The sequence below is a fragment of the Gordionus sp. m RMFG-2023 genome, chromosome 3, assembly GCF_954871325.1.
Source record: "Gordionus sp. m RMFG-2023 chromosome 3, tfGorSpeb1-WG-v2, whole genome shotgun sequence".
Classification (NCBI taxonomy): Eukaryota; Metazoa; Nematomorpha; class Gordioida; order Chordodea; family Parachordodidae; genus Gordionus; species Gordionus sp. m RMFG-2023.
The window spans coordinates 4,915,590-4,940,980 of NC_088777.1; the positions used below are offsets into that span (position 1 = coordinate 4,915,590).

The following is a 25,391-nucleotide window of genomic DNA, read 5'->3' on the forward strand; positions in this document are numbered from 1 at the left end:
TTGATTTTTTGTAAATATGATTTTAAAATGATATATAAGATATATTTTTTTAAAATTTATTACTTAATTTCCTTTAGTTGACATAAATGGACTTAACAGCTGATCGAGTTTTATAAAATCTTTTAAAATTGGAACTATTTTTTGAAATTAATATTAATTTATAAATTCAGCCTTAATATCCAGTTTATAGAATATTTTGCACTTATATGTACTCTTAGGGTGTTTAAAAATTTTGTTCCCATTATTTATAAGAAATAAAGTGTTAGTAGAAAACAAATTGATACTTTGCCAAGGATTTCGCTTTAGAGGCAAATCGAAAGGCTTTCGTCCTGTAAGCATTTTATACATGGTTACTCCCAGTGCCCAGATATCAACCCTAAAATCTTTCATGTTTTTTTATTATTTAAATATATAATATACATTGCGATCATTTTGAATATGTTTAGGAGACGTAAGTAGTTCAGAAACAATTTTTGTTCAAATCTGAATAAATTCTATATATTGAACCTATATGGATAAAATATGAATTCCATAAGCTACTTAAAATAATTATTAGTTTATAAATTCTAAATTAATTTGAAGAAAAATTGATTCTTGGTCCAAATATACCTTTTGACGTGGAGTGGTGTATTAGGGGTGGGGATTAAAGCTCCCGCTAATTTTATTATGATTATTACCTTTTCCACATATTGTGAAGCAGGGTTGGCATGTCGGTCAATTGACCGGAGGAATATTTGACCGGTCAAATACGGTCAAATACTCTAAAATATTAATGGCGAATAAATATTTTGATATAATTAACTAGTATGCATTAAAAGCATGTTTATCAATCTTATTAGGTTACAATTATTTAAAAAATTATTTGTATCATGAATTGTTAAAAACAAAAGAATTTTTTTATTGTTAAAATATAAATATGTATTTTCCTAAATATAGTAATATTTTTAGTTATTTTTTTGCCTAATCATTGCCGTTTCTCGCCTTCTTTATTTTTTTCAATTCATTTTTCTTAAAAAAAAATAAAAATACCCGATTTATTATAATCATAATATAATTTTTTCATTCTTATTTTTTAATAAATTTAAATTTTATTTAATATTTAGCCGAGTATAAATTATATTAATTCTCATTTGTTTTACTTACACTTGCTATATTTGGTTTTTAAAATTAATTTTCATTTTAATTGTTCTGATCAGATTTACGGAATATTATTCAATTCTGGTAAAAAGTTATATATATTATATTATATTTATAATATTAAGAAATTATTGGAATAATTGGTCGATAATTATAAAATAGTTAAGATTGATTAACTTTACAATAATCAAAATCATTTTTTGTTAAATTTTAATATATTAGGGATTATGGTCAAACCAAAGCATCATGTTTGGAAACATTTTCAAGAAGTACGCGATGGTAAATCAGTTAAAGCGGTGTGCAAGTTTTGCAAGATGTCCTATATCACCCACGTTGATAGAATGGTTAAACATTTATTAAGCAGCTGTACTATGTGCCCTGTTATAATTAAGGAAAAATTTTATTCAAATTCCAAAATATCAACCTCTACAAAAAATATCACAAATGTAATTTGTAATACTTCTAAGTCTAAATCTAATGAAGAATTGGGTGAAATTAGTGAGAATGATTATCAAATGAACAATATTTTGTCTTGTGACTCAGGAGAATTTGATTCCATTATTTCTAATCAATCTACAAGCAAGGCGATTAAATATAAATCTCAATCTTGTATAACCGGTTTCATAGATAGAATTAATCCCAAAGAAAAAAATGAGCTGGATCAATTGTTTGCAAAGGCTGTATATGCGAGCAATTTACCTTTCCACATCACTGAAAATCCCTACATCCAAGAATTTTTTAAAAAAATACGTCCTATTTACACATTACCCAGGAGAAGGCAGCTGGCTGGATATCTTTTAGACAAAGCGTCAGGTGATATGGAGGTGAGAGTTGCAGATATAATAGATAAAGCTCCTTACTTATCAATTGTATCAGATGGCTGGAGCAACATTAGAAACGAGAGTATTATTAATTTTATGGTGATGACGCCTGTTCCAGTGTTCTACAAATTTCTAAATACTGAGGAAAATCGCCATACGGCAGATTATATTGCCCAGGAATTTAAAAATGTAATTCATGAATTGAATCCGGTAAAAGTATATTCTTTAGTTACTGATAATGCCGCTAACATGAAAGCAGCCTGGAGAATTCTAAAATCTGAATCTATTTATAATCATATACAATGTTATGGTTGTGCAGCGCATACATTGCAGTTATTCTTTCACGATTTTGAACGATTGAACGCCTTCAGTGACCATATTTCAATAATTAAAAAAATTGTTAAATTTTTCAAGAATAAACACATACCAGCTGCAGTATTTTCCCGTAATAAGAATCTTCATGGCATACCATCTACATTAAGTACAATTAGCCAAACAAGATGGGCATCGTCAATAAAATGTATGGAACAAATTCAAATATGCAAGAAAGCTCTAAAAGCATCAGTTGTTGAAGTAGCTGTTTGTGATATTTGTCCCATAGAAATTACCAATAATATATTAAACGAAGAATTTTGGACGCCTTTAGCTACCTCATTGTTGAAAGTGAAAGGGGATAAATGTACTTTGGCCCAAGTAAAAAACGAGATGCTTAATTTGGAAAAACACATAATACAATCATGCCATGATTCTATATTTTCTCCATCTCAAGAAAAAAAAATTAAGGTTATGTTTGAAAAGAGAAAAACTGATCTAAATACATGTGCTCACAATGCTGCTTATTTATTGGACCCCCAATATCAAGGGGGGCATCTTACTAATACTGAATTTGATGAAGCATGTAATATAATACAAGAATTGGGTATTTTACAAGGTGGTGATAATCAAAATATTTTGAGTAATATAGTAAATTTCAGAAGCAAAAGCGGTATATTTAATAGCCATAATATGTGGAAAGTTGTAACTTCCATAAGAAACAATCAAATTTCGGCCTCAAGTTGGTGGAATGCATTTTGCCCACCTTGCCCATTAAGAGAAGTCGCTAATATTTTACTAACATTTCCTAGTTCGACTTCTTCTTCTGAAAGAAATTGGTCGGTTTAGGGCAATATTCACACGAAAAACAGAAATAGATTAAAGGCTTCTACAGCAGGAAAATTAGTAAGAGTGTATCATAATTTAAGATTGATTAAAAATATTAAAGAAAATAATGATATTGAATATGAATCGGAACAAGACTCTGCCACGGAGGGTGAAACATTGACTATAGAATGAATTAAAAAATATTATGATATTTATTATTATACATAGATTTATTATAATATTATATAAATGCAAAATAAATATTGGTGTAAAAAACATTTATTTGAATTTGACCATATTTGACCGGTCAAATATCGGTCAATTGACCGAATTGTATTTGACCGGTCAAATGCACAACCCTGTTGTGAAGTGATTGAATCCCCACCACTCTCTCCAAAATTAAATTATTTACGTATTTTTTTTCAAAAGTAATAAATTTTAATCTCTTTATTATTGTTATAAAAATTAAAAATTTCAAAAGTCAAATCTTTTTCATATATTTTTTTATAGTTTAACAAAGTAAACACCAACAAAACATCCTATCATTTTTATAAATATGCCTTTTAAATTGCATTTACCAATATGCTTTATAATTTTTTAAAAAAATTGTCATATTAAAAATATAGGATTTACACTTTCCTTAATTCTATACACACAAATCGCTATATCTTAATTTGAATTTCTACATATCATGTAAAAAAATCTTGGAAATAAATAAGTATCTCTATACAAAGTGCTCTAATTTCCTATGTCGAAACAATCATAGGTCTGCCTACGATAATCAAGAAAACGTTCGATTAGGTATATTAGAAATATTGACTATATTATAAAGGAAAATAAACACAAGAAACAGTGATATTAAGAATATCAAAAAAAAATTATAAATCCCTCTATTATGTTAAATATGTAACATTATTTGTAAAGTAATATTAAAAAAACGATATAAAATATTTATTGATTATGGGAGATAAAAAATCAATAAAATATTTACCATAACTTTTACCCAGCCAGATTTCAGGCGCTACATAGTCCAGTGTACCCACCCTCTCTTTGATTTTTTCGCCGTAACTAAAATCTCTCTAGATTAAGTTATTATCCAAAAATTATATATATGTAAAAGTAAAGAAGGTAATTATTTTGTTAAATACATCTCATTGTAATTTTAATTTTCACAATATTAGTGCTTGAAAGAAGGAATATATTTCCGATAAGTTAATTCTGTATAAAACTATGCGTTGAGTTTGTATCATGAGATATTGTTCGTTATGAACTTAAATTGTTGCATTTTTTTGGTAAAACTCATAAATTCATGTAAGAAAAAGTTACTTTGCAAAGACCGTAATCTGTTATTCTTATATGGCTATCCTGGTCTAGCATAACATTCTCCGGTTTGAGGTCTCTGTGGATAATCCCTGAAATATAAAATAAAAATATAATACAAATTTTGTTGGTATGTATATGAAGCCAACATTTTTATTTCCTAAAAAAAATGATTTAATCAAGAATTTATATAAACTGGCAATTTAAAATTAAATACATATTTTCCCGAAAATGTAAAACCTTTGGAATGTAGGAATGATACCCCTAAGACCATCTCCGCTACATAGAATTTAGCGGACTCTTCTGGAATTCTACCCAAATATTTAATAAGATTATCCAAATCTCCACCGCATGCATAATCCATAGCTATGATGTAACTACAATATTACAATTTGCGATAAAATTTTAAGTATTATTTTTGTTAAGACTAATTTAAAAAAAATGCCTTGTCCCATCCTCATAAATTTATATCCTAAATAATTTAATAATTAACAAAAAAGTAAATATACTTATTGGGTGTTTGGAAACAGACATGGTAGCCGACAAGGAAAGGCTGGTACGTCGCAATTTTGAGAACTTCCTTTTCATTTTCGTATAAATCAAATGCCTTAAACAAATATGATGGACTTAAATAAACCAGCGTTGATAAATATCCCTATTTAGGTAGATAAAAACCAACCGTATAAGATATTAGGCCAATGCAAAATTATGTAAGCCTCGAGATTTGGCAAATAAACGCCTAATCCTTTCTGCCATATTTGAGCTAAATATCCAGGCTCATATAATATTATTTTTGGCTAAAATCTTAATCTCAAGGTTTTTAAACCCAAATCGGTCAAAAAAAATATACCAAGAGTTGCTAGTCTACGAAAATTTTAGCCAATCGGGCTTAAAGTCATTAACATTATATATAAGTTATATTGTTTTTTCAAACTTTCAAATAACATAATGCTATAGACCTGTGCGCCGGCGCCGACCTTTTTTAGTTGCGCCGAAAATTTTGCCGTTTAAGATAATCACGCCGGCGCGCCGCTTATTTTCATATCGCGGAGCACGGCCGGCGCAGAAATTTCTTCTAATCTGCTGTCGCAAATATTTGACACTCTACTAGATTATATTATATATTGTATACCTATAAAGAGTTCTGCCACCTAATAATAAATATATATTTTGTATAATGTTAATTTAGCATAGCTTACAAAATGTCTTGTATTGCAATACTTTAATTATTCATATATATTTATTGAATTTATATTGGTATATGGGTCATTGCATGTCAAATCAATCCCTTTTGACATTTAGATTCTTAACTCTATCAGAACCGGAGATATTGGGCTTCAAAGTGGCTAAGCTGTCATTTTTCGAAAAAAATGATTTTTTAAAATTGTGATAACTTTTATATTAGATGTATTATATATATCTATGGCTCATTTTATAGCCCTAAGTAAACTCTTGAACGTATGTTAAATAAAATTAATTTTTAATTTATATATTTTTTTAAAATTGCGGTTAAAATTTTGTAATAAGTTTTCAAAATGATTATATAATTATATAGATAATATATTCATTGTTTTGGATGTATTAGATGACTGTTTTGGATACATTATATAAATATATCGATAATAATGAAGATTGGTAAATGAATTTGTAAGTGGGAGATTCAAATATTAGACTAAATTTTTTTTTCCAAATTTCAGATATTTTGTAAAAACAAAAAATTTCAGTGTGGGGCCAAAAAAATTAAGTAGGAAAAATCTTATTTTTAAAAAATCAGATAGATGGCGTAAGTAGTTTAAAATACCAATTTTAACTATATAAGTCAATCTAAGAAATTTTTTTATTCCATAATAAAATATTTATTGAATAATTTATATTAAGCATAATATTTAAAATAATTTTAATTAAAGTTCTTTAAATTTAATTTATATATTGCCATTTAGATTCACCATTAGTTAAAGTGTAAGTTCTTCCTGCGGATATGGTTACATAACTTATATGATTTAATACATTATTTACTTTATAATATATACCAAATGGATGTAGGGTAACCTGGGAAGTGGCCCAGTGATAACCTTGGACTTCATCTTGAAGTATAAAAGAGTAATTTTCAGAAAAATCACAGATAACCAAATAATGATTATGCTCTAAATTGTTTTTAAGATTATCTATTTAGCTGTTCAGTAATAAAAGCACGGCGAATCAAAAATAAATATTTTTTCAAATAATTAATTAAGAAATTCGTCAGCTGTTTGCGTTAGGATCTCTAGACTATTCTATCTACAGATATCCATTGCTTGAACGTTATCCTGTATATATCATGTGCAATTAATAAATTTTCTAATAGCCTTTAATTCTTGGTCCCCAGGACATTCATGACATTCGCCAAAATAACAGGCTGTTATGGGAGGATTGCTGAAATTATGTCTTTGTAAGTCTTTACTTCAAAATCCCTATTTTTTGTTAAAGTTGTTAAATTGTTATTTATTATTAACAACTAAACATTCTGATGGATTGGGCAGACACAAACCGAGTGAGTGCCACTTGAACCTGGCATTATGCAATATTTAGGGCGCAATGAGGCGAATTTTAAAAATCCGATTTTACGAGAAGATTAGATAGCTTTAAAATTTATATAGATTTCTTTTAAATTATTAAGAATTAACTGTTTTTGAACATTAATCTTTTCATCATTTTCAATTATAGAAAGGAAATTTTTTTTCCGGGTAGTAATCTACTATATTTACGTTTAAATAGAAACTTTTTACAACGTCAACTGTGCTCTGATCTGTGGTTTTTCCTGTCTTGGGATTTTTGACCAAGAATGAATTTTGAAAACGGATCATAAGAAGCGTTAAATTGTTTTTTAATTTTTTGAATGCTCTAATTTGGAGGTAATGTCGTTAATAATTGATATTTTTGTGTTTTAGACAATAATGGATAATTATTTTTCATATGAATTATCAAATCGTCGCTACCATTTGGATTCATCTTTGGTTGAAGAATTTTGCCAATAGCTTTTGAAAGTCTGCTGAGCCTGAGATATCCTTTTTCTCTTAGTCTCTTTTTTTATTGGAGAATGCCCATTTGATTTAAAGTAGGATTTAAGGATTCTAAAAAAAGTGTAGTGAGTTGCGCATTGTCGATATTAATAGGATAACCATTTTCTATTTGAAGTTGTAGGATGTTGCTATCCTCTAAAATTGGAATACTATTCTTCTTTTTATATAAAAATTTGCTACACTTAGCACAAATATATTCTCCTTTGCTAATTTTATGATACATTGTTATCCAAATCTTCACTTTTCTTAAACCTTTTTTGAAATAGTGATTTTGAAGATTCAATGGATTTGTACAAAACATATTAATAAAATATTAATAAATTAATTAATTTTAAAAATTACAAATTTTATGAAAAAGTAACAGATAAAAAAATTGATAAATTATTGGGAAAAAATTATTCGAAAAATCGATAATTTAATTAATGCCTACTTAATAAATTTTATTAGTACCGATACCATATTTTGGTGGCCGATCCGATCCCATATTCCCTTACATTAAATTGATATCGGCAGATTACCGATCCGATATCATATCTAATTTTGTATTCTGTGTTGTAATTGTGGTAATATTCAAATTTACTAGATTAAGAAAAACGCAGGCAAATTACTTTTAAACAAAATTACGAAGCCTAAAGATATTCAAATCTACTCAAGAAAAAAGAATTAAATCTCGGTACAAGACTATGCAAATGTTGATTAAAGAAAAAGGATATATAATGGAGAAATTATGATGCGAAAAAGGAGGATTAGATTATAATTTTTAACTTAAATTTACTTTTTAATATTTTATTCTTATATTAATTTTAATTTTCTTTTATTTTGATTATGTTTTTCACTTTGTATTTAATTATATTTATTATTATTTAATAAAGGATTCAACTATAATTTTAGTATATATTTCTTTTTATATTTAGGTTCTTAAGTACACAAACAAAAACTCTCAATTGTGACAGTGGTGTTGGAGAGAGGAGGCGACAGGGCAATTACAACTTTCAGTCTAATGCACGGTGGGACAAGGAGATGTGTCAAACTGTATTCTAATGCAAAAAAAAAATTCCAGAAGAACGTAAGAATGAGAAATAAATTGAAATTGTAAAAATAGCAATAGTTTTGAAAAATTTAAAAACACCGTAAATTTTTGGGCGTAAATCAAAAAAATAAAAGTGAAAAGGAAAAATTATTTTGTTAAGATTATGTCTATGTAGAATATAAAATCTAAAATTAAAAACGAATTATATAGGAAACATTCATAGTAGATATGATATAAAGAAGTTTGTGTTTAATTATTTAAAGGTGATAATTAGGAATTTTATATTTAGAAGTTACTGGTAAACTAAAACCATTTGAATTTTGAAACTAATAGAGACTATGATATTTTAGATTTTAGAATTATTATTAATTGATCACTAGAAATAACTATGACAAGGAAAAAGAAACATAAATTGCGAAGGTTAATATTAAACTAATTGTTTGCTAAGATATAATAATTTAAAAATTCGGCGAATAAAATTAGAATATAAATTTATTGTTAGGAAATAGTTGATGTTGTAATTAAATTCTTATTGAAGATTTACGTTTAACTTTTATTTTAAGGGCTGCAAGAGATAAAACAGCCTCAAGGATTTGATGTGTGAATTTAGTATAATATAAGGTTGTAGATTAACCAAAAATCTTCATAAAGAGAAACGGCTTTCGTCATTATAAAATTTATGCCGCAATCGAGCTCAATTAGAGATCGGATTTTTATTTTTTTGAATCATAAATAAGATTTGAGATCAATTATGCAACATTATTCTAATAATAGCAGAGAGAAAAACATGCTTTAGAAATATATATCCTTGTTTTTCAACAACATGTGTTGAAAACTTTAATGATTAGATTTCATTTATTGTTCAAAAACGTGGGTATGAAAACCATAATGATAGAGTACAGTGGTTGTTCAACAAAGTAGGTGTGAAAACCATGATGATAGAGTTCAGTGGTTGTTCAACAAACATATATATGAAAAATAAAATGATTAGATTTCATTAGTTTTTCAAAAACGTGTGTGCGAAAAGAGATTATATATTTCAGCAGTTTTTTATCAAAGGATATAAACAATATATAGAAGAAAATAAATAAAAGACTTGAGCGCCCATATAAAGTAGGAGGAAATAAAGTTGCAATTTTTATTTAAAAAAAAAGATATATTTATATTTTGGAAAAATATTTAGAATTTTTTTTAGATTCAAGACTATCAAGAGAAATTTAGATTTAAAGGACTACTAACGCAAATAACTCAATGAAGATATAGGTCTGAACTTCATTGAGGGTAAAGGGGTTGTGGAATTTAATATAAATATATAAATATTTCGCATATTTTGATTATATTATTATTTTAAGATCTAATTTAGAGGAAAAAGTGAGCAAATATTTCGAAGTTAAGAAATTGATTATGTAAGGAAGAATTAGATTAGAGGTGATAACCTTAAGGGATAATTTACCAAAGGGATTAAAACGAAATATAATTAAAAGAGCTAGAAGAATGTATCGGGTATCATGATAACAGAAGTGGATCGAGTTCGTCAATGGCCTATAGAGATCAAGAGATAATCATTTACAAGGGGTTGACAAGAAACAGAAGGATTCAAGAATTTAAGATTGTAATCGGATACCAAGAGATAATCGTTTACAAGGGGTTGACAAGAAACAGAAGGATTAAAGAATTTCAGATTGTAATCCGATACAAACAGCCCTTAGAAGTGAAGAATATTAGACAATAGATCGCCGTCGTTAGAAACTAGAAGACATTAAAGATTAAGACAATAGATTCGGTGGAGAAACAAGATCAGTAAAGTCAAAATCGAAAGAAAGGAGATCACTCGCAGAATGGTGGGACTAATCTAAGTGGAGGGGTGTTGTAATTGTGGTAATATTCAAATTTACTAGATTAAGAAAAACGCCAGACAGGCAAATTACTTTTAAACAAAATTACGAGCCGAAAGATATTCAAATCTACTCAAGAAAAAAGAATTAAATCTCGATACAAGACTATGCAAATGTTGATTAAAGAAAAAGGATATATAATGGGCGAAAAAGGAGGATTAGATTATTATTTTTAACTTAAATTTACTTTTTAATTTATTCTTTTATTAATTTTAATTTTCTTTTATTTTGATTATGTTTTTCACTTTGTATTTAATTATATTTATTATTATTTAATAAAGGATTCAACTATAATTTTAGTATATATTTCTTTTTATATTTAGGTTTGGATTTCCAATGTCAAATCCCCCTTTGTGACAATAAGATGCCAATTAATTTTAATATACTTTTTATTAATATAACATCTATAATTTAATTATACCATAACTTATGTCATTTAAATATATTATAATGATTAGTTATAGTTTATATTCAATTCAATTGCAATTCTAAAAGTATATAAAATATTTTTAATGTTAAATTTTATATAATAAGTAATACATTAATCTATATACATAATAAGTAATAAACAAATATATATATGAAATTTGAAATAAATATTTAAAATAATATTTAACATTAATATCTCGAAGATTTCTTTTTAGAAATACCAAAATTTCAATTTTTCAGAGGTCAGCCTGCAGCGATGGTAACTGTCAATCTCACCAGCTTCACTAAAAACAGATTCTGAAGAGATTATCGCACACTTTAATAAATAATATGTGCAAAAAAATAACAATATGGCAGAATGTTTATTAATTAATTATTATTATTAAAAAAATATTCATAAAAATGGATTTCGATTTTATTTATAAAAATAAATGATTTTAGACTTTTTTTAAAAAATTTTATAACATTTTATTTTTGTTAAAGACGCCATTTTATATCGGATCTGATCGGAAAATTATATAATATTAACCGATAACCGATATTTTAAAATAAGAGAAATATCGGCCCGATCCTATCCGAAATAAAATATCGGTACATCCCTAATTTTGATAGGTATTCCATATTCAACTATAGGTATCATGTCATGTTTTAGACTTTGCCAAAAAAAACTTTTAAAAAAATGATTCTTTCTTGATGACAAATTTATAGAGCAAATTATCCTGAATATAATCAAAAATATTAATAATTCAAATATGCCCTACAGCAATACTTTAATAAAAAATATTTGTTAAAAGCATCGGTCATCGATAATTCATTGTTTAATGCAAAAAAAATTTAAAAATATTCCATCCAAAAATCTACCAATCCAATGTCAAATTTATATCTTAATCTAAGCAATAATCGCTATGACAAGCCATAGACGTAAAAAAAAAATTTGGAACTACAACATTTAACAATAACAAATATTTCTTGCATATTTTGGTATAATAAATGATATAAGATAATCGTTTTTAAAAAAAAATCAACTTTATTTATGGATATATTATATAAACCAGCGTTATGGTTAATTTTCTAAGAACAACATCACATAGCTTGAGCAAAAGATAGAGTCAATCATTTTGTAACTCCGAGATTATTCTGCTCACAATCATTTCCGGTTCCTCCATGGCTCCCATTATATTGAGGGATGCTTCCGCCGGAGAATTATTCATCATCTCTGATAAGAAAATCTGTCCTGTTGCATCCAAATGAGATTGAATCTTTACTATGCTAACTATGATTCGTTTGTTTCGCATACTTAGAATTATTAAGGATATAAAAAATTAATTTGCCACTAACGAAGCGTGTGCAAAGTTCCACAAATATCTGAAAAAAATGTATAAATTATAACATTTTTGACAAACATTTTAAGGGGATAAGGATGGGGAAAAAAAATATAAAAAAAATTCTTCCGAAAGTAAATCTGTATCCCAGGAATATTTAACTAGTTTATGTTAATACTCATCTACGTAAAATCTACGATTAAACAAGTTAAATGACCATTATAAATTACTCTAGTATTTATTAGAAATTACCAGTATTAATAATGAGCGGCATCGTTCTATTAACCCTTCACATACTCTGTCACTCTCATATCTCCTTCCTTCCCGACAATTAAACAGCTCGTTAATATCTGCAGCTTAATCTCCCTTGATGATAGCCTAACTGGACCAAGTCCTCGCAATGTGGCAGACCTATGTTTTCAGATACAGCTTTTTCCGATGTAATAAATTACGAAAATATATTTTTATTTTACCCATAATTTTAAGCGCAAATTTTAAATTACATATATTCTTAAAAACTATTTAAGAAAAATAAAATAAATACATCATTTCGTATAAGTAACAAATCTTTAAAGGTCTTTGAAGAAACGAGAAAAATTTGGCGCCAATTCGAATCTTTAACTTCCGGAGTACTTTACGGTTTACGAGTTTTCAAGCATTTAGGGGAATAATTTTTTGCCTCTTATTAGACACCTTATATACGATGTAAAAACCCTGGCAAAGAATGTCGGCCCTTTAGGAAATATGCATTTTTTTCTACCAAATATTGAAATTTTCAACTGCTTAAAATAGATGGCGTTATATGAAATTACGGATACGGTTATAACTCAGTTTAATTGGTACATATTTAATAAAAAATTCTATATTTTATTACAAAAAAAAATATTCTGTTATTGGTAAGTTAACTTTTCACATCGTAAAAAAGTGTCTAAATAAAGGGCAAAAAATTATCTTCGAAGGCCCAACTCCCCCAAATTCATTAAAATCATGCCTAAAAAGGTAATCCGGAACTAAAAGATTCAAATTGGCACCAATTTTTTTTTCCTTCTTGTGATAGATCCTTAGAGATTTTTTTTTACCCACACAAGGAAAAGGAAAAAAAACTCTTCTTCATCTGATTTTTTTCATTTTTTTTTGTTGGCTTTATCGTATTTTGTTTATTTATTTTCTAACCAAATGCACGATTAACTAACCCAAAAATTTCAAACCCTATCAAAAATTTATTATATTATACATAAGAAAGTTTTTTACCAACCATTTAATTTAAGACCACTTTAAGTAATTAATAAACTATTGGCCATTTTTAATAATTTTTATCAATTAATTTATTTTTTAAAATTATTATCATTTTGGCACTGCTTTGCAGATTGTTTCAAAGAATTAGAAATGAACAGTATATGAAAATTAAACATTCCATTGTACATTTTTTTTCCCCAACAAACTGATTAATTGACATAATTTTAATTTATTATAAAAGCGGGCCATCCAGAATTTTTAATTCTTTTTCACCTTTTATGTCCAGCATAAATTTGTAAATATTTAATTCTACCCAGCATTTTTTTAAAAATTTTACCATTTTCTATACTATACCGTTTTTTATGAACATTATTTTTTGGAAAACAATACCACACCATGCAGATAATTAATCTTCTTATATAGTGATTGCGGTGATCAAAATTTGACGAAAGGTTCTAAATCGCTAAAATATTAAATGGCTAAAAATTGGGAATTTCGCATGTATATTCTAAAATATTTTTTAAAGTAAATTTAAAATTAATATTAATATAATTACTTTATCAAAACACAAACTTATAACTTTATACAAATAAATTTTACTATAATAACAAATTATTAGATTTCTTATAAAAATAAATTAAATCACGAGTACAAAATAACCCCGACTTGTTTCTTATATTATATTAAAGTAATAATTTTTAATTTAGAGACAAAAATGTATTCTATACATATTTTAGCATAAATAAAAACCTACTATTTTTTTTAGTGTTGTTAAACGGGTAACTCAATATTTTAACCAGAAAAATATTGTCTAAGCCTCGATATTTCGTTAATAGATGTTCAAATCTTTGTACCACCTATGGGCAAAATTTTAAGGCTTGCAATAATATTTTTCCTTATAAAGTATTGAGTTAGCCGTTTTTAAAAATCGGCTCAAAATGACCCGTTTAACAAAACTATTTTTTTTTATTAACTCGCTAGCTTACTATATATTTTTATCTTAACAATTTTTAGCCCTAACTATAATAGCATCTCAAATATTATGCCCCTATGTGGCTATATGCCAGCGAGTTCTTGCTCTCTGTGAAATAAGAGAGTTAGCGCAAACGTAGCGCAGTGCAGCAGAGGTTCGTAATTTGTATCATTAATTACATTATATTCAAATTGATAAGAAAATTATTAACATTAATAAATTATTATATCAAAAATCATTATAAAGGAAAAATATAAAAATATTAGATTTTTTATATCAATTATATACTTTAATTTCTGATAAAAAAACATTATTAAAAGCATTATAATTAAAAAATATAAATTATTATTTTGTATAGAAATGTACTCTTTTTAAGTAATTTCTAATTCTAATAATGGATAAAAGAGTTCATCTTATGTTTTTATCTCTACTGCTTGAGGAATTAATAAAATAAATATAGGTTTGTCATTAATTTAAATATGACATTATAAATTTTATCGTATAGTTATATGATTTAAAACAATTTTTTATAATAGCATTATTGGTGAAAACCGCTATGATTCATATACCAGATTACATATCTGACGATGCTTGTCATGTTTTTTCCTAGCCAAAATTTGATATAATGAATATAATAATTATGCATAATATTCAAAGATGATATATTTTTTATAATATAGATATATTATATTCATTATAGAAAATGGAGACTGATTGGGAGCCAATCCCAGCTCTACCATCCATCCATTGCCTCCCTGCACTTCTTCATTTCCATCGATTGGAAACTGGTCTAAACTTTTGTAAATAGAATTTCTTTTACAGTTACTTTTATTATAGCATCACACTTTCTGGAGGATTTTAAAAAACATAATAATATTTTATTTTGAATTATAATCTCAAAGCCAGATGAGTCAAACCTATATATACAAAGCAACACTAACTCACGACCGTAAAAGAGTTTTGATTCTACACTAAGATCGGCGTTTTATACGCCATAGTTAGAGGAATTACTAGAAAACTCGAGTAAATCTATATTGAGAAGAATTTGTCAGTATTGAAGTTTTAAAAAATTGTTTTATAAATAATCCAGAAATGTGTGATACAAAAATAGAAGTAATTGTAAAAGAAATTCTATATAACAAAGTTTAGGCATAAAACAGTTCCCAATTGATGGAACTGAAGAAGCGCATGGAGGCAATTGATTGGATGGTAGAGCTGGGATTAGCCCCCAATCTGGTCTCCTTTTTCAATAATGAACATAATATATTTATATTTGAAAAAATGCATCATCTTTGGAATTATTATGCATAATTATTAAATTCATTATATCAAACTTTGGTTAAAAAGCTCTTTAAATAACAAGCATCGTCAGATATATAATCTGGTATACGAATCATAGCCCTTTTCCCTAATAACGCTATTACAATAAAGTATTGTTTTAAATTATATAACTATTAATAATAATAAATTCGATAAAATTTATAAGGTTATTTTTAAATTAACGTCAAACACAGTCCTGCCAGGTTTCTCCTTAACAGCGGGAGACTCCCGCTATTTTTTAAACAATACACATTAGTGCAGAGCAATTAAGTGTTATTAAGAATAACAAAAAAATATATACGCCCATCTACTATGTTAAATATGTTACCTTATTTGTAAAGTAAAAAAAAAAATCCTGAAAATATTTATTGAGATAAGGAGAGAAATATTCGAAAAATATTTACCATCCATCCCGCAAGATTTTAGGGGCTAAATAGGACCTGGTACCACATTTGTCTTTGATTTTATTCCTGCAGCTTAAATCTTTCTAGATTATGTAGTTTTTATAAATTAAATATATGCAAGTAAGAAAAGAGAGCCCTTATAAAGGTAATTTTGACTAATAAATTAAAGACCAAAATAAGATAAGTTATCACGAAACATTAGAATTTCTTTATTTCAGAGTGGGCAAGATGCAACATAACTCTGATAAACTAGACCTTGAATACTATTATATTAAATGGCTCAATAATTTAGTTTTTTTAAAATAATATTCAAAAAGTTAAATATTTTCTTTATATCTGTTGAAACTATTAATTGTTGTAATGTAAAAAAAATATATTACTTTGGACAGTCCGAAATCTGTGATCCGCCAAATGACCACGTCTAGCATTACATTCCCAGGTTTAAGGTCTCTATGTACTATTCCTGAAATATCAAAAAAAAAACAAAGCAAACTTGTTTTTACTAGATAACATTTTATTCGTTAATAAAAAAAACTGATTTAAATCAAGGAGCCAATTTATATAAAATGGCATATTAAATATTTATAATATATGTGTTCCTAAAATGTAAAACCTTTAGAATGAAGTTCTTTATACCTAGACATCCAAATTTGACATTGAAGTCAGCTATTAGTAGATTCTAACATTTTTAGTGTTATAAAGTTATAAAAGATTCAACAGAAATAAAAATGATATCCATTTATAACGCTTAAATAAATAAAGTTGCATTTAAAGTTAATATTATTTTTTTTTTTTAATTATTTTCTAAATATATTTTATTACTAAACAAATTAGAACATTCATTTGAAATTAGTATAAAATGTTTTTAAAAAATTGATGATATCTCATCATTGATTGGTTCAAAATCATTGAGGCCCTTAAAACCTGAACGTATCTTTATTAGACCTTCATATATTTTTTTAATTCACAGATTTATACAGACTTATAATTTAAATATCTATTTCGGTTTCTTTCTTTAAGAGAATGATGAAAGATACAAAGTAGGAGCCTAAGAAAAATATTCAGAAAAGCAAAGGCTTTGATATAAATTTTTTCTAAATATGAGCTGGTTTCTCTTTACATAATTTTATTTTTTATTTAATGATATTATTTTCTTAAACTATTTTTTATTTATTTGATATTTCTATAAATATTATCAATAAATAGATGATGATGACGTGTTAATAATAATTAATTTTAGTGTATAATTAATTTTTTATATACCTAAAAAATGATGGATATAATAGAATTTTACTAAATAATGCATTATGGCTAAGTTAACACTTTAGTATATGGCGTCAATACATACCATGTTTTGATTGGCCAGAAAAAAAACACATAGCCTAGCTCATAAACTATTAAATATTCAGCTTTAATTTAATTTTATTTTAAAGAATTGAGCTATACATTAATATAAAAGTTGTTTGGTTAAAAATCTTAACGCCTTTCTGAGATCTATAATAAAAAATTGAAGTGCTATAAAAAATAGAAGAAGCAATTTCTCCAAAATGTTTAAAAGTTGTTTATCTTTACATATATCTCCACAGTAGAAATTATTATTTAACAAAAAATCTTTAAGTTTTTAATTAATATAAAATTTTAAAAAGATGAAAATCTAAGAATTAGGAAAAACATACGGAGTGGGTACCCATCCTTTCGCATTGTGTCTCATAGCGCTTCTTATTGTCAACTATGTTAAAATTTCAGGATCACCTTAATTATATATATATATATCCCAGAAGAATTTGTTGTCATACAAACCTGCTCCAGGTCTTAATTATCATTAATATTAACATTTTTATTGTATGATAAAATGTAGATTTTTGTAACATTTAGAATTAATATTAAGTCTGAATAACTTTTATAGGAAAATTTATTCGCGAAAATGTAAAATTTTAAAAAGTTACTTTTGGACCTACTTAAGCGCCTTGTTAAAATATATATTTGGCTTAAATTTAAAATCTCCAAATTTATAGTTTTTAAATTATTTGATAAAGAAATTTTTGCCCCGAGAACACACTATATCCTCATTTTTTATCATTTAATTTTTCTTTAAATTAATAAAATTATGTCGCTGTTTTGCAGATTGCTTCAAAGGGAAATTGAAAATGAACAGTCTATAATATAAATATTAAAAAACTTTATTTTTTTCATTATTTATGCCCGGCCCAAATTTTTAAATCTTTAATCCTAACTTGAATTTTTTTAATTTATTTTACCATTTCTAATGCCAACACTTACTCTTTGTGAAACAGAGTGAGAACGTAAACGTAGCGCAAGCGCTTAGCAACCCTCGAGGGTTTACAATTGTATCATTAATTACATTATATTCAAATTAATAAGTAAAATATTATCAACGCATTAATATTTTATTCCATCAATATGAGTTTATATATTTTATTTATAAAATGCATTATCATATATAAGATAACAAGTGATATCATTATATAATTAATTTGTTTGATATAATCATTATGGATTAATAAAATAGAGCTTTTTTTAAACTTCTAAATGCCGAATTTAACTCGGATCTAGGAATATTTGAATTGTATATAAAAAAATTTATATATATATTTAAATCATAATTAAGAAACTAGAGATAAATTTGGTATAAAAAATACAATTTCCTTTTTATTAAATAAGAATATTTAAAAGTATAAAACAAATCATTGATCAATTTTAACGATTTATTTATTTTGCATAATATCCTCCGAGAATAATTCGCTCATCTTTGATCTTTTCAGTTAAAAGAATGAATTTCACATGTGAAAAAGATCTCTAAACACTTTCCTTATTTTCATATATATGAAAATATGATAAATTAACTAGGGTTGCAGGGGCAGCAAATAAGATTTTAGATAAAATATATTAATCAGGAGGGAGCTCTAGCTTGGCAGACTCGTAAAAAGCAAAATATTTTCCTTCTTCAATCTTTTAAAATCGCCAAATCGAGCAATTATTGTTCCAGGCAATAGTTGACCCTTTTTTTAATGTATTCTCCTGCCAGTTGTATAACAAGATCATTGTTCAATAACTTCATACGAACTATCTATTATCGGATTAAATGGGCGTGGATATGAGTTTATTTCGACTCCAAAAATCACCAAGATTCTTTTCCGCAAAAAATCTTGTCATCATCATTAAGTAATATCTATAATATTTAGAGAATTATACTGTTTATTATATAATAAATTTAAAACATCATAAAATTTCATTTAAATTATTAATATTTGTATTCAATTATGCAAATATCTTAATATATGGTAAATATAAAATTCAATGAACCCCATTGAACCCTGGACCAGGTTTTGTTTTGTTTTAGAAATTTTTTTAAAAAGAGCTTAAGTTCGGTATGAGGTCAGTAAATTTTTCAACCGTTTTCAGCTCCGGGTTAAAGTTCAATTCAAACCTCTCTTCTTTGGTGCTTTATTAGTAGTGGAGGTTAGTGCTTCAATCAGCTTAGTAGTCCCAAATAAAAAAAAATACATTATTGAAGAAAAAAATTAACTAATGGCGATCCATCAAAAAAAACAATGATAGTAATAAACATCCTTTATTATTAATTCCCATTTAGTAAATTCTAATTCCAAAATATAATAGTTATTAACAAAATAAACAAAAAAAATGTCCACACCAAAATAAAAACTAGAGTAGGAACAATCATCTTGTTTTTGCCATTATTTGATAATTCCAATTTTTATGGAGTCAACAAAAGCAATTGCATGGAATATTAGTTTATTTTTCTTTTGAAAAGAAATCTATTTTAGGCCATTATGTAATTTTCACTGAGAGAATTCTAAACACAATCTCCCCTAACTCCATAAAATAGAGATTAATTAATGACAAAGATTGGTTTAAAATATTTTAAAAAAAATTTAACATTACCGAGATAATAAAAGCAAAAATTAACGTTATGAAGATATGAAAGTTGATACCAAAAAAAATTAACGTTATAAAGATAGGAAAACGTTCATTTCTTGAATACGGCTATTATATATATAGATCATCTAAAAATATCAAAACGAAAAACAAAAAGTAATAATAGGTAAGGTTACAAAAATTATATTAAAACATAAATTTTTAATATATAACTGTTGCGTTATATACTTTTTGTTTTTGAATTCTTTTTGTTTTTGAATTTTTTATAATCTAATTTTTATTATTTACTATAATCTAATTTTTGTTATTTGTTATAATCTAATTTTATTTTATAAACGGCGTAACCTTACTTTTTTAATATTATTTTACTTTTTTGTATTTCATTTATATTCTAATTTGGACTTATAAAAAAATGTATATAAACGAAGTGTGAAATGAAAAAGTTAGTTAATAAAATATATTTTTACTGACTCGCACCTCGCACCATATCGTTAAGAACCATATTCTTTGCATGGTGCCCTTTGGGTGGTGGACTAGAAAAAGATGACTACCTATTGTGACGACTATCTAACCTATAGAGACCGCTTTACCTATTGAAATGACTACCTTATCTATTGATATGACTACCTATTGTGTATCTAACCTATAGAGACTGCTTAACCTATGGAGATGACTACCTATTGAGACTATCTTATCTATTGTGACTGCCTAAGCTATTAATATCCTATGCCTAATATACTGAGATGACCAAGAATCAAACCTTAGTACGTTCTTTCATGCAAAAAACTTCTTTCTTTATGGTGTCCCGGCTCTGGATGTTGGACTGGAATATAATAGCCAGCACCTAACCTAATGTGGCAACCTAGAAAGAACCATAATGAAAGTTGGACGTTAGGATGAATTCTATATTGTGAGACCAATGATGATTACTTATTATTCTAATTCACGTAAGAAGAAAAGTTATTATATTAAGATTTTATGCCAGGATAAAGGCATGTTATAAATTTTTAAAATCATTAAAATGTAAAATCATAATGGATATTTGAACACACAAAAAGCCTTTAAAAATTATTTATAATTTCTTAGTGAAATATTGATACTAAAATGTAAAATCATAATGGATATAGACCACACAAAAAGCCTTTAAAAAAATTATTTTCTTAAATTATAGTGAAATATTGATATTTTTTTGATTTCTTGAATGATGACCAATTGTTGTAAATTAACTAAACCTAAAGATGAAATGATGACCAATTGTTGTAAATTAACTAAACCTAAAGATGAATTCTTAGATATAATTAAAAATAAACCATTAAAAATCCCAAACAAGAAGATTATTAAAATGTAATTAAAACATATGAATTAAAAGGGATTTAATATGATAAAAATGTTTTTGAAATAAAGCTTTTGAAGATTACATTTTTTTTAGATAAATTTGAATGATGTGATGAGATCATTTTCTAAAAACTATCTTATGAAGAATTTTTTTTTTGAATTAAAATTAGGGTGTGAAATTTAAAATTTTATTTAAAGAGAGGGAAATGTGAATAATATTTTATTTGCATATTTTAACCTCGGAGATAGAAAATAAACAAAAATTAATTAAACACTAAAACGCGAAAAATTAAACGCTTATAAAATATAAATGCTAAAAAATGTAAAACGCAAAAAATATAAAACGCTAAAAATATAAAACGCTAAAAATATAAAACGCATAAAACGCTAAAAGTATAAAAGTCTATGATTAACTTAAAAATAATATGATAATCATTATGATTTATCGTTCCTTATTCTGGATTAAAATTTTATTCCTTATTCCATAAATTATCATTCCTTATTATATATTTTATTGTTCCAAAATTCAAAATTTTATTCGTGCATATTATTCATATATTTGATTTGATCAACTATTCCAAATTATATATTCCGATTTATTCCAAATTCCAATATTCGACTGGATTAATTATGAAATTTGAGAAATGTGAACAACGTACGATAAGGATATCAAGCTAACGATAACGTTCAACGATTTCATCAAACCTACGAGAACATTTAAGACTTATGCGCTAACCAAGAAGAAACCGAATACAATCGAAACGGAACTTCTAGAACAACAAACTCTCTATGACTTCTCCGATGAAATTATCAGAAGAGGGAGAATGTTGCGTTATATACTTTTTGTTTTTGAATTTTTTATAATCTAATTTTTATTATTTACTATAATCTAATTTTTGTTATTTGTTATAATCTAATTTTATTTTATAAACGGCGTAACTTTACTTTTTTAATATTATTTTACTTTTTTGTATTTCGTTTACATTCTAATTTGGACTTATAAAAAAATGTATATAAACGAAGTGTGAAATGAAAAAGTTAGTTAATAAAATATATTTTTACTGACTCGCACCTCGCACCATATCGTTAGTATCCATATTCTTTGCAATAACAAAATTATATTATTAGCTATATTCAATAATAAAGGATAAAGGAATATATTGTAATAGTTGTATATTTTATCTAATAAAAGTTTAAATCTTTTAATTTAATTATATTAAAAATAATTATAACTACATTTTAAATTTCAATTACATTAAATCCGCAGGTTGGCGTTTATTATTTTGAATATATTATTATATAAAATATAATAATTTAGAATTATATATGAGAATTTATTCGCTAATTAAAAGTTCATTCTAATAAACTGAATTAACATAACGCATGGTAGAGGGGTATGTATAATATTTAAAACAAAATCATTCCCCGGTAAAGTATATTGTTAATATTACGATGTACAATATTATTTCAAGTGACTTTTTAAATAATAAAAATTAACTATTATTTATCTTAATTTATCTAAGAGTATTATAGTAAATGATTAATTTATATTTATACCATTAGAAAAAAAAAATCACTATGAAAGCCTTGTCGTCGGACGCCGTCAAATCAGATGTTTTGGGCTATCCTATCCTACTATTTTAGGATTAAGCCATTTTGTGGTTTACATGCCAACTCACTATCGATCATTATATAAATTCCACATGTTATTTAAATACCCACAAAGCTAAAGGATACATCTATCTTATTTAATTCATGAATCGCATATTCAGTAGTATCATACAAACCAAAATAATAAATCAGAAATTAATGAGTTGCCCAATATTTATCTAATAAATTTTATAGTAAACCCACAACTAATTATACTACCCTTTCCCCACCTTGAATTCTCTCACGCGATATTAAAACAAGATAGTTAAATTATTTTAATAATAAAACGGTAGCATAGTTTTCATATATATAATTCAAATAAGGGCTCTTAAAACAAATATAAACAGGATCAATATAATCTCTTTTGATGATACTAAATACGTTTTGCAGTATAATAATATTTAAATACTTCTTTACAAAGAAAAAAAATATCAGCTGCTCTTCGGGTAGCCAATCAAATTGTAAGATTTATATGACATTACATCGTGCAGAAAATTTTAACCAATTTTCACCTAAATTCTCGCCATCTTTGCTAAATTCTCCCTCTTTAATCTTGAAACAGTTAAACATATTTTTTTTGAAATATTTATTTTTTATAGCAGATGAAATAATTACATATATATATATTTAATTACGTTTAGGATATTTATGCATGTTTAATATCAATGTCTTACATACCTTCTACTGATAAAAAATATATTCTATGTAACGGTCATTGTTACATGAAATTCGAAACTTCTTATGGAATAACCTTTTATAAATGTTCTAAAAAATTATGCTATGGATCTGGTTCAATAGTCAATAATCTTTTTCAGAGCATAACGAATCATTCAGCTCATTGTATTCAAGCTGCTGGAAATAACAAATTTAATATAGTTTTAGTTAAAGGTTAATTTTAACCTTAACCTCTTAAAAATTTTATTTATTTGCTAGGCCTAAATAATGCCAAACCAACTCGAGACACTTATGAACAGATTTGTTCACAATTAGGTACCCTTTATCACTTTAATATATTATATGTCTATATTAGGGCAAAACTCATCAATTCCTACAATAATATTAAATTCTGATCAAAAGAATATAGCAACAAGTTATATATAATTCTATTTATTTGCTTCATTTATTTTTAAAGTAAATATATTTTTGTGGCTTATATGTGTTGATACGTTAAATTTAGTTATTTATGATTATTTTTAGATATTCTAAAAACTAAAATTAATAATCAATCTATAGTTATGGACAACAAATCAAACACAAATGAAAACAACATAAGTTTATATATAACTATATCAAACTAATATGACATTAATAATTGTATTTTAGAAATAAAGTCAACAGAAGACCTACCAAAACTCAAAAGTATTGATCTAATAAAAATTGAGGATGATGTAATAATGACACAAGGTGAGTCAAACCATGTTAGTACAGGTAATCAAAAATTAAAAAAATATTAAATATAAATATATATTTATTCCTAGACTAGACATACACACCAATAAACTATTGGTAGCTGATACAAATTAAAATTTTATTGATCGAGTATTTATATATATATAGACAGCATAAATTGACACACCGACATAAATTTTTTATAATATTTATTTTAAATTGCAAATAAAATTATTTTTTTAAAATAAAATATACACTGCAAATTATCATATTTTTAGATTATATAAATTTGAATTTTATAAATTCAACTTCTTATTCTTGTAAAAATAATAATGTTATGGCTCTGACAATCCACATATTTTTCAACAATCTGATTTGATATTGGTTCAAAACCGATCCGACACCAATCCGATATTTATATTGATTTTTCACCACCCCCCTTTCAGCAAATGTAATTAAGAAATCAATATTTTTTATGCAAAAAATCAAATTATGCATTTTATTTTATTTTTTTTATTTCTACAATAATTAAAAAAAGTTTATGGATATTGGTAGTATTAAATGAATTTTTAATTATTCCTCCCCTTGAAATTAGAATTTTGCATATAACATATTTTGCAAAATTATCTTTGTCTTTTGTAAAATATTTCCATAATTCAAATACCATATTTAAAAAATATTTAAAGTATAAATAATAAATTGACGTTATTATTTAAAAAGATTTAAAATAAATAAAACTTTGGGTGTTCCTTTTTATTTTTATTAAAAAAAGTTTTTAAATACTATAAATCTATTTAAAATAAATAAAATGCATTTATAGAAAATATTTTTAATATAAAATAAATATAACATAAAATAACAAAAAAATAATATTGGATCAGATTGGTTTTTTTACAAGTATCAGCCCGATCCAATATTTTTTTGGAAAACGCTAAATATCGGCACAGCTCTAAATATTATTTTAAAAAATTTGTCACTTTTTTTGATCTATCAGCAAAGTAATAAAATTTTAA

General features: G+C 25.7%; 2 protein-coding genes across 4 annotated transcripts in view; both read left to right on the plus strand.

The window, feature by feature from the left end:
* The first annotated feature begins 1,364 nt into the window (after window positions 1-1,364).
* Window positions 1,365-3,119, plus strand: LOC135926645 (uncharacterized). Its single transcript, XM_065462574.1, has one exon. The coding sequence runs from the start codon at window positions 1,365-1,367 to the stop codon at window positions 3,117-3,119; it is 1,755 nt and encodes a 584-aa protein (XP_065318646.1).
* A 20,570-nt stretch (window positions 3,120-23,689) lies between these two features.
* LOC135926041 (uncharacterized) overlaps window positions 23,690-25,391 on the plus strand; it is a 28,361-nt gene continuing 26,659 nt past the window's right edge. For 2 of the 3 annotated variants that reach the window (XM_065461694.1, XM_065461696.1), the window contains exons 1-5: window positions 23,690-23,877; window positions 23,923-23,979; window positions 24,020-24,079; window positions 24,187-24,261; window positions 24,313-24,417. In XM_065461694.1, the coding sequence (XP_065317766.1) occupies window positions 23,712-23,877; window positions 23,923-23,979; window positions 24,020-24,079; window positions 24,187-24,261; window positions 24,313-24,417 (463 nt within the window). In that variant the 5' untranslated portion in view covers window positions 23,690-23,711. The remainder of the gene's footprint in view (window positions 23,878-23,922; window positions 23,980-24,019; window positions 24,080-24,186; window positions 24,262-24,312; window positions 24,418-25,391) is intronic. The other variant, XM_065461695.1, reaches the window with a different exon arrangement.